The 16,934-nt window shown below is 38.7% G+C and overlaps 1 protein-coding gene across 4 annotated transcripts in view; it reads right to left on the bottom strand.

Moving 5' to 3' along the window:
- Positions 1 to 1,507: 1,507 nt before the first annotated feature.
- LOC146000112 (uncharacterized) overlaps positions 1,508 to 16,934 on the bottom strand; it is a 61,281-nt gene continuing 45,854 nt past the window's right edge. For 2 of the 4 annotated variants that reach the window (XM_083137456.1, XM_083137457.1), the window contains exons 4-6: positions 15,140 to 16,328; positions 8,362 to 8,548; positions 1,508 to 1,697 (exon numbers count right to left, since the gene is read on the bottom strand). In XM_083137456.1, coding sequence (XP_082993582.1) covers positions 1,631 to 1,697; positions 8,362 to 8,548; positions 15,140 to 16,328 — 1,443 coding nt within the window. In that variant the 3' untranslated portion in view covers positions 1,508 to 1,630. Of the gene's footprint in view, positions 1,698 to 7,903; positions 8,079 to 8,361; positions 8,549 to 15,139; positions 16,329 to 16,934 lie in introns of those variants that run through there. The other 2 variants (XM_083137458.1, XM_083137459.1) reach the window with 2 other exon arrangements.

The raw sequence follows: 16,934 nt of genomic DNA, 5'->3' as shown, positions 1-16,934 counted from the left end.
TTTTCATTTTCACCAGGAATTTGAGGCTAATGTGCTGCTCGAGTTTCATATTTGCCATTTTTATGAGGGTTGGCTGACAAGTTTCTGCACTGCCGAGAAGGAAGCATTTTGGGTTCATGAAATTTTATATATGTTAGAGAGTAGTCCTTATATGGATACCCTGCGAGGTTACATGTTCTAATGTTGAGTCATTCCTTTTCAGCAGGTGGAATTGTGAGCCAGGATGGAGCCATCTGTGACTGAGCAGCGGAAGTTTGGCGGAGATGTTTCCATTGACGCGACTGTTGTTTCGTCTCTGGGTAGAAATGATGACACCATGTTTCATCCTGAGGCACAATCCTGTTCAGAAAGTCCTCACAGTCTGCACGCATGCGTTGCAAATGTGCAGATGAGAGCTTCACTCGTGTGCGTTTTTGGTCAAATGTCAAGTCTTGTGGAACCCAATGCACATTTCCAAATGATCACAAAAAATGACATACACGCGATCCTTTGAAATGCCTACACATGTTGCAATAGTTTGTTGCATCAGTCTGCGATCCACCACGATCATGTATTGGACTTTCATGATGTTGTCGTCGGTGGAAGCACTCCACGGGCACCCGGTTCGAGGTTCATCACTGAGGGACTGTCGTCCACGTTTCAATTCATTCACCCACCACTTCACTGTTGTGTAGGATAGGGCATTGTCCTGTAAGGTGTTTTGCATGACCTCATGAATCTGTTTGGCTGTCCAACCCTTCAGGAAGAGATAACGAAACACTGCACGATCGGTGATGCGCTGCTCGGTCACAGATGGCTCCATCCTGGCTCACAATTCCACCTGCTGAAAAGGAACGGCTCAACATTAAAACACGTAACCTCGTACAGTATCCATATAAGGACTACTCTCTAACATACAAAAAATTCATAAACCAAAAATGCTTCCTTCTGGGTCAGGCCAGAAACTTTCCAGCCGACCCTCATACAGCAACATGATTGAGGACCTCCACTTTCAAGCACTGCTCACAGACTAACTGCGAGTGACAGTGATCCAAGGTTCTGTCATTAGTTTCTTCAAGCATCAAGGTTTACTTCCTGTGCATGTGCTACACAGTGCTGCACGTATACTTCCGACAAGTCTCATTATTTTGTAGCCAAGCTTGGTATATGGTGAAGCAAAAACAAAGTGAAAGGAAATAACCATTTTTGGATATGATGGAAAGGAAAATTGAATATTGAAGATGAAAGCCTTGAATATGTATCATCAAGTTAACCACAACAGGCAAGGTGAAACAACAATGAACAAAAGGAAAAATTAAATAGAAGGTGTCAGTGTGTTCCAAGTCACATTATAGATTTTGTCTGAAGCAACAAGAAAAAAACAAAGTTAAAATTGCCAATATGAAAAGCTATGTGATTTGAACTTGGAATCAACTGATTACATGCCTCGCTTGGACTACTAACTTTTGATACAAATTTTAAACAGGAAAAGAAATTGAGATTGTTCTACTCTTAAAAAATCAGGAAATAAAATGTTAACTAAATCTTTATTCACAAACAGGTATTAATTCATATTACTCGTTTGTTTAACAACCTTTGACTTTGTGGCAATATTCTTGTTTACATCAGGTAAAATAAAACTATTTACTCCTCAAAATTCCTTATCCTGGGCTGCAAAAGCTTCTGCTTTATTCATATATCTATGAAAATGTTTTTTCCTGAAAAAGAAGGGGAACTCTATTACTGAAGGTTCAGTACATAAAGATAACTTCTTATAATTTTAATTTCTATAATCTAGAAATGGACCAACATGAAATTTTAGTCGATATTGATAAAGTACCAATACAAAATTTCTCAATACCAATATTCTACAGATCCGATGTAAAATTCGAAATGGTTCATTGACCTCCTTAATAAATGTATGTCACCTGGTGAAACAAGCTTTCGTAATTCAAAACAAGCTACATATTTAGACATTTACTATTTTTAAAAATAAAAAGTATGGAATGGAGGTTAGATGTTTATATCCTTAAAAATTGTAACAAAATGGCACATTGAAAGATATTTGTAGATATATCGGATTGATAAAATTATCGCTAATTTTACCAATAAACCGATGTGTCTATGTCGGCAGATACTGATATCACTTAATCTGTCTCATCCCTACTATAATCAATTTTATTCACTACTATTATTATGAACAATCAACACATTTCTTCTTTTTACAGGAAGTGAAGTTCAACAAACTTCTTGTTTATATTATCAGACCAAGTGGAGGTGAGAGTAGTAGGGGAGTAAATATTGTGTTAAATCTGACATAAGATGACTGATTGTCTGTTTGGAGATAAAACATATGAGATTATACAGAGTTTGTTCGCTTTATATCCGACAATTTTCGATTCGGTGCTGCCACCTGGCATATCATGCTGGAACTATGGGTCTGCTGGTGGGAGTAGTGTTGTGTCTGACCTTGTAGGTGCGTGAGTGTTGGTAGTGAATGTTATCAAATGGCACCGAAAATCAACTGGTATTGGGAGGGTTACGTAATGGCCCTTTCCATGCTAAGTTTTCATACGTAGGCATTGTGAAACAGTGTCAGGAGACTGGGTTAACACTCAGGGTGACTACTGCGAAAGCTATTGTGGCCCGTTACACACAACAGGCTCTCCTTGCGAAACATTCACCCACGAAAACCACCAGGAGAAGGGCTGCAAGCCGTGTACACCACCTGCTACCATGTCACATTGCCGAACGTAAAACAAACTGCAGGAAACTGTATGAAAAGTACCTGGCAGGTTCCAAATGGAAGAAAGTTGTCACAATGGATGAATCGTATGTCCATCTCACTGCTGGTGGTCACATTCGGGCAATCACATACCGTGACATTGACGGCAAGGGGCGCAGCAACTTTGTTTGTCAGTGCAGGGAAAGTTTCCCTCGTGGCTTTATGGTTGTGACGGGATTCGGATATGAGGGTAAGTTGATGATATGCAAGGTGGACAAAAATGTGAAGGTGAATGCCAGATACTTCCAAGACTCCATTCTGACACCTATCTATCGGAGAGACATCTCACAATTGTATGGAATGGACACGAACCAGGTGATGATCCATATGGACAAGGCTTCGAGTCATACCGCCAGAACATCACTACGTTTTTATCAGGAAATGGCAGAGGAATTAGGAATTCATGTCATCCGTTTGAAGACATTCCTGTGAAAAGTCCAGATGCCAGTCCAATGGATATTTGCGCATTTGGACTGTTGAAACGAAGTCTTCAACATCGCCGCCCGCGCCCCCTTCATGGTCTATGGAAAGCTTGCAGGGAGGAGTGGGGCAGAATTCCCATTACTGTCCTGCGCCGGAGCTTGCTGCGATGGAAACTGTGATGCCGGGCGATAGTCCACAATGCTGGGGGTCCAATAGAACATGATTGGTTGTGGCGGCACGGTATCTCTTAAGGTGAGTACCCATCAAAAATGGTCGGATATAAAGAAACAACCTCTGTAGTAGCTATGTGTTCTGCTTGCAATCTGGTGATTCCATGTCAAATTAAGGTGAAACATTGTTATTTGAAACGTCAATTCTTGTTTTAATTGTATTAATAACTTGAGTACCTTATTTGACAAAAAAGTGGTAGATTGTGACGGAGTGTGGCTTACTTGGGTGTAGAAATAAAATCACCATTCATCCTTTTCTAACCTGTCAATCTCGATCACTGCACTGATAAGTGTCCATGAGAAGGACTAGAGGGTGACTGGCCCTGTTGTGGTGTACTATCTGTCCAGAAAGAAAATGCTCAGTTGATGGTGGCGTTGAAAGCAAAACTTCAAATATGAAAAATATTAATGTCAAATGTGTGACTGAACACACCATTCACACTTCAAGTTTTTGAAACTAACATATTCTCTTTTCTGGGAGTTACGTTTCAATAATGTATTCCATAAGGATCTCCGTGGGTGGCAAAAGGTAAAAAAATGTTTCGGTCTGGAAAAACAACTACATCTGAAAGAAAATAAGTGAGAAGAAATTTGCGTCGGCACAAGTGAAACAATTCTAAAACTTACATGATAATTTAATAAATACTTACCAATAGAAGGTGTAGGTGAGTGGTTAGTGTTATGGCTTCATGATCTGTAGGATGCATGTTCGAGCCCGGTTACAGAATTGTTTTTTTTTTTGTTTTTTTTAAGTTGCCAATGAGGCATCAACATGTGTGTGTTCGAATCCGCATTTATACAGTGATTTTTTTAATATCTGTGTCCACAGAATCTCAAATACATGGGATAATGGGATGTAGGAAGTGCATACATGCATTTTTAATCCATGATTTCACCTGCTATTTTCGAAAAGCACCTTAGATTTTTCCCACTTAAATAAATAAATACTCCCTCTGTTCCATAATTATTGTCCGGTACACCTTTGTTTGTTGTCTCATAATAATTGCCCGATATTCAAACTGTGACATTGGTGTATACAGAAGAAGAACATGAAACAAGGGAATGAGTCATACGAAACAAGGGAATGAGTCATACAAAACAAGGGAATGAGTCATACAACTTTACTACACAAGGATCAGTACAAATTGTGCTTTCCATCTGTCTCTTCGTCTGTCATCCTGTACTACCATTTTGGCATACCGGACTATAATTATGGGACAGAGGGAGTAATAAATAATCCATGCTGCGACAGACCTCGAAGGGCATTGGCCTATCCCTGACTGCCAGTCTCCCTCCCACAATCCTACATAGAGGTGTGGAGAACTTCAACCGCTATTGGGGTGACATGGGGTCAGCACGTCGAAACAACAGGTGTTGTAGAAGATTTCCGAGACTGGGTTACACTACTCACTCGTAGCTTGAAGGAGGTGATGATAGTCTTTCAATTTTTAACATTTACAGTGCTAATCATGTATATATACGGAGTTCCCGAACTTCTCTAGTGTGCAGATCACATATATATACGGAGTTGAATTCAAAATTTATTTCAACGGTCATTTGCCGTACATTTACAGAGTTAGCAATCCTGAGTAATGTTTGGCCATCGTACTTCCTCATACTGCCACCAGATGGTGGGAAAATGCTCATAACGGTTATGTTCGTGTTGTCTGATAGGGATATGCTTGCTTCACTTTTCTACAGTGCCGGCAAGGGGGACAGTTGCGCCCCTATTTACACCACTTTTGCCCCTGCACTATACTAAATCTTATCCAAGCCTTTGCCCCCCCTTGTTTTGGCACCTGCCCCCTCCCCCCAGTTTTGGGACCCAATCGCTGCCACAGCTTTTCTATGTCATATATCATGTCAACTTTTTATGTTTAGTACATTTCATATCATTTATGATGAAACATCCAAGGTAGCCATGTGGTTATAACTTGTTAACTCTAAATATTGAACAGGAGGGAATTTAGAATTTGGTCACAGACAGGATAGCCCATGTCGTGTATGATTCAACAGTCTTACTTACAGAAGCTTGCGAGCTGAGAATGCGCAGTTCAACGATTGGCAAGCATCGTACTCTCTGCCTGAAACCACAATTCACACAGTCAACGAGAATGTTCTCTCATCAGTATGACGTCATCCTTGGTTGATTTGCAGCGGAGTGCCCAGAAATTTGTAAATGAGATTTAGGGTTTTCATGACTTTTTTTTTAAAAAAAATAATCAACCTCTATTTTACCTCACAGTTGGGCCACGAATATTTCTCTGTTCACCTTATTGCCTCATGTAGGAAGTAATTGAGTATTGGAGAAGTTATGTGTAAAAACACATCCTAAGTGATATCGACAAGTAATTAGATTTATCAGAAGAAGAGTTTTCATATTCTCCCTCTTATAAATGTCCAAAAGCAACAATTCTACTAAATAAAAAAAGTCGATTCTACAAGAGATTTGAACCTGCAGCCTTCAGACAAGTGGGCCAGCACTTTACCACTTTCCCACTTCATCACTCGATCAAACCAAGTTGAAATTTTGTCTTATGAGTCATCAGCAATCTTGCAAACTTCGTTAACATACCTGCTGTTTCTCACTAGTTTATTTTTACAAGCTGGAATAGACTTGAGGTCTGCAACTCAGAACTAGACTTCTGTGGTAACTTATTCTCTCCAGTCTGATCTAATGTGACAAATCTCGTATATTGCAAATGCAAAGTGGCATTTTTACATGTTGCAAATAATTTCCCATACAGACGTTACTTCCAGATTTGGCCACATCCACGGAGCATTTACTTTCTGGACAGATAGTACATTGTTGGAAGCAAAACAAGAAAAACTATTTTATCTTTACTATAATTCATGTGTGAAGTGTATTTTATTTTTTTTAAGAAGTATTGTCATTTGCAAGTTTGAAAGAAGTGATAGCCACGTTGGATACTGAAGGATGTGAGGAGACAGTAATTTCTGTGACTAGGGCAAGAAGTTTATTTTCTGAAATGCACCACATTTGGGGAAGAAAGGTTCTTATCTTGTACTGCAAATTTGAGACAGAGCACACTCCATTTTATTTTAAAATATCATCTGTCAACAGTTAACTACATGCCCAAAAGGGGGAATTTCTGTATGAATTTGTGGTTATAAAATGCAGTGACAAAGAGTATTATCATAAAAGTGCGTAACTGGCAGTGACATTGGAGCCGAAAAACAAAAAAAACTTTCAACGATTTTCTACCTTGAAAATCCACGTGCAAGGCTTATTTGTGAAAATGACATAATCGAGTAAATATAGTAATTTGCTACAAAACTACGTAGTTGTCTTATGTTGGAATCTTTACTGAGTCCTTGAGATATTGTTTTCATATACTATTCATGCTTATCCCCATCAACAGCATGAACAATAAAACCGAAAAATGAAAATATCTGAACACACCACACACACAAAACACAGCAACAAATGGCCCAGTAAATATCTGACACAATTTGAATAGATACGAAACTTGAAGGCAACATGATTGCATAAATACACCTGTGTGTGTTGATGGTCTTGCCTAAAATACTTTGCTGATGGTCCTGCTTTGTTTTTACACAGCTCGAGTAATGTTCACAATTCACTATCACATCCTGAGGTGTAAGGGGTGATCCTTCCACATAGGACACCTCATTGTCAATCTCACTTCCATGTAGTACACCCTGGACTGCATTTTGCATACTAACGAGGCTCTGGCATCTGCATTTTCTCCTTATGTGTGCCGAGTGCCAGTTTACAGCCTCAGCTTCTAACTGAAGTCAGAATGTTTAATATTTTAGCTAACAACATTAGTTAATTTAGGTAAGGTAAGGAGCTGGACACTGTATAACATAACGGGTGTAAACTAGCCTTAAAGTGCGGATGCACCCAAAAATTCAAATTCAAAACTATTACATCCTCAAAGCAAGGAAATACTGTACACATCTCTAGTTTCATGATGCTATTACCAGTTTCTGCCATGTATTTAATTTTGTGTGTGTGTGTGTGCGTGTGTGCATGTTTGCAGATTGGCAAATATGGGGGAACTACATATCTTTACACATGTTTGTTGTGGGGAACCAAATAGTTTCTTGGGAACTGCAGATCCCAACGAAATAATAGCCCCCCCCCCTCAACATTGTACAATGGTATTATAATGAATGCTGTGCAAGAAGTTTTCTTTTGTAAATTTGGTACATGCCCTACTTACAGAAATTACTGTTTCCACCCGTCCTTCAATATCCAACATGGCTATCACTTCTTTCTAACTTGCAAACGACAATACTTCTTTAAAAAAAATTCTTATACTTCACATATGAATTATAGTGTAGATAATAACTATTTTCATGTTTTCCTTCCAACAATGTACACCACAACAGGGCCACTTCCCTGTGTGTGTCAGCATTTACTGTAGACAGCATATTGGTGGCAGCTTTCAAATAAAATTATAATTACGAAAAGCTTGAATATGAAAAAAATACTTACACATGATGTTTTATTTTTAGGTGGTATACCAAATTATCGGTTTTCTGCATTATGAATCCACAGATTATACATTTGTAAGGGCCAGTATGAGCCGATTTAAGATGTATTTGAAGAGTCCTCCTTTTGGCGTAACCTCTGTCACATTTCTCACATGGAAAGGTCTTTACTTGAGAACCTGCAAAATGAGGTTCCCCTGAAAATCAATCTTCAACAAATTGCATGTGTAGGTGTTAGTTTCTATTCAGTCATGCAGAGGTCTTTGCAAATGCTTTTCAAGTGTGTCCCTATGTCAGATGTGTTTCACAGAGATGGTGGATAGAGGGAATTTCCATCTATTTTGTTTCCTCACATGGTGGGTCGGTGTGTGTGTATGTGTATTTACTGTATGACAGTACATTGATGGAAGCTCTCAAATAAAATTATAATTACAAAAAACAAGAATAGGAAAAAATACTAACACATGATGTTTTATTTTTATGTGGTATACCAAATCAGTGGGTCTCTGCTTTATGAATCCACAGACTGTGCATTTGTACGGCCCAGAATGATACATTCTAATATGGAATTGAAGATTCCTCCTTTTGGTGTAAGCTTTGTCACATTTATCACACGGAAAGGTCTTTACATCACGATCAACTTGAGAACCTGCAAAATGAATAGATTTCCAGGAATTATATATATATTATGTTTAGGTGCTTTCTCTTTACATTTGACTTAGGGTGACCAGGCATCCTGATTTTAACAGGGCAGTTTTTTTTTTCATGTGGCACATCTTGAGGTTAGCTTTAAAATGCCAAATATGTTTCTTTCTTTAAAGTGTGTCTTGTGAAAAGCCCTGTAAAACATGATGTTAATAAAGACAAAATATATGACAGTGCTCATTTTGATGAGGCTAGACACATGTAACCATCCATTAAATTGATGAATGAAAGTTTACTTCCAAGATTAGATTAAAATGAGTGAAATTTTTAAATATTTTCAACAAAAAAAAAACACTTGTTGGAAAATGTATGTAGGGGAGACCAGGGAAAAATTATCCCTCTAAGATTTATTAAACCATATTTTGCACAATCGATAGATTGACTGATTTGGTTTATTTCATTTCAATTTTCTGCAACTTTTGGCTAATTGTGAAGATGAGAATGGATGTGATGAAATTGATGAAAAGAAACTCACAAATAACACCCATGCTCAGGCTGGGATTCAAACCAGGAACCCCCAGCATGGTAGCAAGCTGTGCTAACCACTCTGTATATTTCACATGAAAATCACAATACAAACAAAGACTATTACATATATACGTTTTGGTGCACATCTTTATTATTATTGGGAATTGGTTTGGAAATTAATGCAAATTATCATTTTGCCCAGGTTGTTCGGGAAATATGACCCCTTGTTTCTTAGGTATGTTACAACAATATAAATACCTCGTCAAAAAAAGTAGAACAGTAAAACGTAAATTTTGAAATGAAAAATAAAACAGATGTAGCATTTGACACAAGTAACTTCCTTGGACTTGGAGTGAATTTTCATGTATTACCTACAGAGATCACGAATCAAGTTAATGTTGCCACCATTCACTCAAGCACATTGTTCATGAATCCATTCCTTATACATCTGACACATAATTCAACCGTCATCTTGAATAGAGTGCAAGGCCCGCTTTAGATAGAAGTTTTTCCTTTTCAACATTTTTGCTTGCATAAATCCTATGGAAATACTTCCAAAAATCTTATAGCAGATAGTACTTTACATGATAGCATTTCATGGAACATTTCGGCTAGCTTTTGCGATTACAATGTACAATACATACAGAACAAAAGGCACGTCGAGTTACATCATCTATGGTGAGTGCAGTGTGTTTACAATTGTAAAAAACTAAAATATTCTTCCATATGTGTACAGTAAACGCTATAAAGTATGTATTTAAGGAGTGCCATCCGTTTGTATCTGAAACCATTTAATACGAAACGTTATTCCTCTTTGTTGGATAGTTATAGTCTTTTAAAAATGTGAAGTGTCACATTATTTACATTTCATGCAGCATCCATTACATCTGCACTCATGTCCTAGAGGTAGTTTCTGATTGGTTATATGAAAAATGCTACGGAAATAAGACTGGACCAATCTATCCTTGAGAATTGTCATGAAATATACCATGGTATCTGAAATGCTATAAAATTTCTCACTTTACATGGTAGCATTTTGGTCATGGCATAAATGTTAAGCAAAATGCTAAGGAAAATGGTTTCATCTAAAGCGGGCCTAAGAATAAAGTAAATACACTTGGGATTATCATTTGATTGATTTGTTGTTTTAAGTCCACTTTATGCACAGTAAGGCTAATCAGGACTGGACCTACAGTTTAAAGTGGGATCCGAACCACTATGTGCCTCCACCGGGTATTGAACCCGGGAACCCTTGTTCACAAGGTGACGACGCTACCACTGCATCTTCGGAGAGGCCTCACTCAGGATTATCATTATCACTACCAGAACTGTCATCCAAACGTGACTGTTTCCTCTTTTTACTATTCCATTCCAGCAGAGATCCATCAGTTTTCTTCCCACAATTTTTCTTGTCGGAGTGTTTTTGCTCTTTATCTTCCTGCTTGCATTTTCTTCCACTAAGCAATTTTATGGGGACTACCATTCACAACTGCAACAGAACTCTCTTTTTCGTTTCGTGATGGATCTTGGTATGTGAATTTTAGGAATTTGTCTCAAAGGTCAGCTGGTGACACTGCAGAAAATGATGTGTCATAAGATGAATATATTCCACTCAATCCTGATTGGGGGAAAAAGAAAGCATAATCTGGAAGATCATGTTCCACAACAGAAGTTGCAGTTGATGACTCATAGCCAGAGATTCCTCAAAGGGATCATTATGCCACAATTGCTGGTACCACAGAAAACACAATATCACGACACAATGCCATCTTGAATGGACAGGACAAAGCATGTCAAAGTATTCCTATTAAATGTTTTAAACTCCTAAATTTTTTTGAAAAACTGTCATTTTCCTTACATCAAGGATCAGCAACACTACCTTTCGCCAACATTTTTCACCTCAACGGAAGAGGAAATTGCCAACATAATTGTGCCACTAACCAAGAAGAAATTACACTCTCTTTTACAGCTCTTCATAAAAGCATAAAAAATACAATTTCCTTACTAATTGACAAATTAACATTTTTTTTGTACTTGTGTTATACATAGGTTGGGAGGAGGGGAAGGAAACAGCTTTTTAAAAGTAGAAAACTACTGCTCTTGTGTGTGGTGTACTTCTTTATGCTCTGGTCACCCTAATTTTACTCGTAATCAATTCTCTATCATACCTCAATCCAATCCTAAATTATTACATTAACGCAAGTTCACCAATTATTTTCATCATGCATTTCACAGTATCCTAGATGGTTATCATGAAGATTATGACGCTTTCAACCTACGCGAGACAGTGGCTTGGTAAATTCTTCATTTAAAAGTTCAGGCCAGGGGTGTGGTTGCACTAATGGCTAATGTGTGGGCTCTCTCCCATCTTTGCATACTGAGGTGTTGGTAGTAGATGAATGCTAGCTGGAAGCTGTCATTGAAAGGGGTGTTGTGATGGTTGGTGTGGATGGTGACAGTGAGGTCCAGGTTGTGGCTGGAGGGTGAATTTGATCATTGCAGTGTGAATCTGGAAGGTGTGAGAGATTGGTGTTGGTCCATGAATGTGGATAGAAATAATTCTCCATGTGTCCAGAGCAAGATGATATTGTCATCTTCATGAAATGAAGCCAGAAGAGGGGTTGGGTCTCCAGCAACCCTTGGTTTGTTTGCCCATGAAAAGGTTTTGATAGGATGGGACTCATGCCTGTACTTTGGATCTGTAGGAAATGTTAGCCTTCAAAGGTGAAATTGTTCCATGTGACGACAAGGCGAGCTAGGTGGGTCAGGTTGTGGTGTTTCAGTCTGCTGTTGAGGTAGAATTCCATGGAGCGAAGGTCGTAGGGGTGAGATATGTTGGTGTAAAGTGATGGTAGCAATGATGGTGATGGAAGGGTGTCGATTTTCTGGAAGAAGTGGTTGTCATAAAGGAAGGTTGCTTGATTGCTTGATTTGGTGTTTTAAGTCCACTTTATGCACAGTAAGGCTAATTGGGACTGGACCTACAGTTTAAAGTGGGATCTGAACCACTATGTGCCTAGACCGGGTATCGAACCCAGGACATCTTGATTACAAGGTGACGATGCTACCACTGCACATCACAAAAGAAGGAAAGCAGAGCTTTCACAAGAGGGTAAAGGTGGAAGTCAACGAAGGCTGAAATTCTTTTGGTAGGCGAGTTGTAGCTGGACAAGATGGGTCTGCCAGGGTTGCCAGAATTGTTAATTTTGGGAAGTAGGTAAAAAGTGAGGGGTGTAGGGGTTGTCTGGAATGAGCATGCTATAGTAGAGGCTGCCAGCCCCTCAGGTGGGCCCCAGGTGTGGATAAAGTTTTGGATTTTGTTGAGGTGTGTGGAGGATAGGTCAACTGTGGTAGTTTTGTCAGTGGATGAGACATTTGAGAGTAACATTTCTCTTATTCACATTAGCCTGTATTTTACAATCAATGGTGTCACCTTCATTGTGACTACTACACATTTGTACTGATTTAGTGTAGATGGAGTCCATGTCAAGTCACAGAGGCCTTGACATGCCACAAGAAAGGTTACAAATTAATGATCTCAAATTGAGGTACAACCTATTACTTTCACTTTTAAGGAGCTCACAATTGTCTTCAAAATGCTGAGTCAACACTGAAATTTCGGAGTTCACATCAGGGATTGAACCCAGGATGTTCACTCAGAAGACCAATGCAATGTATTTCACAAAATTTATTGTGTCATGTCAGACATATATTGACTTGGCATTGCCCTCACCCAGTCAGTGCTAGGGTAACCACCTTTCGGTATTGAATTTAGTTATGACAAATTGTGTGAATGTTTAGCAGCATGGCATCACTCCAGCAAAAGTTCATGGCATGGATAATATTGAACAAAAAAAAAAAATTCTATTTTATATAATATACAGATCATCACAACACAGAATAAAAATTTACAAATTTGCAAGTTTTTTAGTCCTCACCTATATGTATTTGTCCACTGCTGCTGCAGAACTAAGCATCCATCAATTACAGCAAGTTCCCGATGATGCAGTCATTGCCTTGTAATCAAGGGGTCTCAGGTTTGATACAAAGTGGTTCAGACCCCACTTTAAAATGTAGGTCCAATCCCAATTAGCCTTTCTGTGCATAAAGTGGACTTAAAAAACAACTCGATCAATTACTTCTGCCGCTGAAGGCTAAAAGTGAAAGATCTTGAAGTCAACGTGAAGTATTCTCTGGCATTCGCCAAACTCATATTATATTAGATTGAATTTAAATTTCGCAACCTTGATTGTTTGTGAAATATATACGAGAAATACACTGCTCTTCACTGTCATTACTTCTGTGAAGTGGCGGTTAACACGCCGGGTGGTGGGAGGGAGTCTCCCAACATTTATACCCACAGCTTTATGCTGACCTTGGTACTTGATGCATCAGTGATTCAGTATCCCGATAGCTGGTGTCCAGTTTCCAAGTGTTTGTGAAGTGTTAAGGTGTTAACAAATGTTTTAGATTGCATTGTTTTAGTTTATGTTTTCCTGGTGCTTTTCTGCTGTCTAATAATGCCACCCACAATTTAAAACAATGCATTTTTATGTACGATTCTTACATCATTATGAAGTCTTGTAGGGAAGTCAGAAGGCTTTTGGCAGGCAAATTCCCAGATGTTCCTGTTCCACAGAGAGACAATGTTCGAGAACTTAGGAGCAAATTTAGGGAAACAGGGTCTGCTCTTGATAAGAAGCGATGGGGATACAGTGTGTGCTTACTGGGGAGAAACTAGACTGTGTTGGAGCATGATTGGAACACACTTTTCAAAAATCTCTCCAGTGCCTTGCACAAGAAACAGGTATTTGCATGATGAGCTACCAAGCTTTTAAACTTGAAGCCATACATTAGAAGAATTGAAAGAAAATATTAGGAGAGAAATTTCAAGCAATTTCGGAAGAGGAACTGAAACGTGTTGTTAGTGAAAATTTCCTTAAAAATTGCCATAAATGTGTGGAAGCAAGAGGACATCATTTCCAACACCTCTTGTAACAAGGTACATGCGCATTTCAATTTCAACTGTCCGTGTAATTGTACCAGTTTATATCATTTCATAGCTAGCGGTTCCATTTATGCGGATGTAGCACCCAGTTTGATGGCAGACGCGCTCTCGCTGCCTGGTGTAATAGCCGCCACTCTGCAGAAGACTCTGTCGGAAGGCACTGTAGAATGTCAATACAGGAGCCGGGAGGATAAAAAAAAAATAGCTCTAACATGGGAGATCGTGGGATATATGGGAGAGTTGGTCATCTTAGTCAGTACAAACATGTCTGAAAATCCACACAATGATAAATTTCAAATTTCATCTTGGTATTGATTGAATAATGTAGCCAGATGTTGGGCACACCTGGTAGTACCCTCTGACACAACCACTGTCACCAATACACCTCGTAGTATAAAACAAAATACCTCTTATGAATATGTTATAATTCACCCCATAAATCAACTCGAATTATTAAAATGCATAAAAATGTATTGTTCTTTTCGCATTACGATAAATACCCACACAGACCATTGATACAAAAAAAAGTGCTCTCCTGTGCTATGCACCACGCCATAAGGCTTATAGGGAGTGTGGGGTTAGGGCCCCACACTTTCTTGATCATGGTACTCACTTTATATGATGCTGGGTGGCACCGGAGCTGAGACCATTGATACACATTGAAAATTATTGGAACTGACACCATAGCTGTCTTTTATTCATCTTTCATTTTACTTCGTAAAAAAATATTATTTTTTTTTTCACCTTAGTAACTTTTCCCCATACTAAACAATCATAAAAGGGGTTGCTTTCTTCTTTAAGCTTTAAAAAATACCTACATAGACAAAGTAAATACTCACTTGACTTTGTGTGTGACTTTCCAGACACCCTTTAAAAGGTGACAACGTTTATTGTAAATTGAATATCAAGATGAGCAAACGTGAACAACAGGATTGTTACTTTCAAAGAAATCCTTCACTAGTAAGAAATAGTAATTATAAACAGGACGACTTTGCAATTCCTGAGTTACATATATTACCTCTGCAAATAAGTATTCCATCATTCCTGTGATATACATACCTGGACGTCCTTTCCTTGGATATTTTTTACATTCCCTGTTTCTTAATGTATATGAAGCAAAACTATAAACAGATGAAGGCTGCTGCTGTGACACTGATGGTACATTTTCTGCATTTGGGATGTCTGCTTCTTCCATAACAGCATCTGATATGCAACTTGGCTCCGTTACCTCACTTCTATTCTGCAATGTTGGATCACTAGATACTAAAGAGTCCACTCCATTCTTCTCTGAAAAGCTTTCTGTTTTCCCAACAGTTGCTGAAGGTGATTGTGTATCTTCCCCATTAGCAATTATGGGTACATCACATGAAACACATGATTCCATGTGAACATCATTTTCTGCACTTAAAGCTTCATTGACAGACTTTGACGATTCCACATTATGCTCCATGCTGGAGGAGAGTGAGTGGGTACCAGATTTACATTGTTTAACCACACGTGATATTACAGGGATCCCAAGCTTTCGACCGGTTTCCAAAGCTGATACACTCAAAGAATTATTTTTAGCTGTAGAATTCTCAGCAGTGGTTACTGAATGGTGAACCAATGTAGCCACTTTTGGAATGGTTTGGGATTTGGATTGCAAAAGAGAAGTTTTGCTAGTTGCTGCCGTTGAAATGCCAACCATATCCTGTTCATCAGAATCTGGTAATCCACAAATGCTTAATGTTCCAGCAGCAGGAGGTTGTGGTGTATTAACTGAACCCAAATTTGGCAATTTTATGTGAACTGACGCTCTAGGAAGGTCTGGGTTCCCATCTGTATCTTCCACCGATAGATTGTTAGCAAAAGCAGATTCCATTACATCACTTCCTGGTTGGCATGGGAGAGGTGACGGTGATGATGATTGTGCTATATTAGCAGAAAGGGCAGCACCATGTGCGTGTCTAGGCATTTCAGAGATTTCTCTCGAAGAATACTTTACAAAAAATAATTTGTTTTCACCACTTAAGTTAGGATGATTTTCTACAGGTTCCACTGTCACAGGCATTGCAAATTTTCTTGTGATATTCTCATTGGTGAATTCCTTTCCATCCACTTCAGACTCCTGTAGGTTATCTGTGCGCATTTTCTTGCATGGCGTGACTGAAGGTGATGCTCGAGGTGTTTGTGGTGTCACAGATTTATCCTCATTAACTGTGCAACTGCTTTGGTCATGTTTTATAGGTGATGCTTGGATTTTTGAATCCTGAAAGAATAATTCAGCATTAACAACTTGCATAATTATTTGAACATAATTTACCATAAAGTTAATGAATAATAATTTGCCTTGTTTCTTGAAAACATTATATCAGTTCCTTAAAAATAGAATGTGTATTTATCAGTCATTTTGATAGACTAATGTGAAAAAGGCAATAAAAGAGAAACAATTTCCAAAGTTCTGACCCCACAGGAAAGAAGGAAAGAAATCACTTCCCACAAATGCATTCCCTCCAAGAGAGACATAATTAGCATGCTCGTTCTTTGACCCAGTCGCTGCTAGGTATGAGAATCTCAATGGTGGTTGCTGGTAGCACATAACCCTGCATGTTGCCAACTGGCATAAAATCTGGCATGTTGTAAGCCCATAGTGTACAAGAACTTATTTGTGACGTCATGTAGACGGAATATACATGTGACGAAGGTAAGGTCTGCCATTGGCTATGGCTTCTGAGTTGGCATGGCAGAACCTTGCTGACTGGGAGAGACCAATACATTCTGGACTCAGGCTGAGTATACTGTATCTCCATATATTACCCTTTTTGGGCCTGCATGGCCGGGTGTAATTTGCCTAATATACAGGGTGTCATTTTAA

The sequence above is a fragment of the Lepisma saccharinum genome, chromosome 16 (assembly GCF_977018435.1).
Source record: "Lepisma saccharinum chromosome 16, izLepSacc3.1, whole genome shotgun sequence".
NCBI lineage: Eukaryota > Metazoa > Arthropoda > Insecta > Zygentoma > Lepismatidae > Lepisma > Lepisma saccharinum.
Note: the sequence above shows the minus strand (reverse complement) of the source record. Positions and strands in the feature narration are given on the sequence as shown.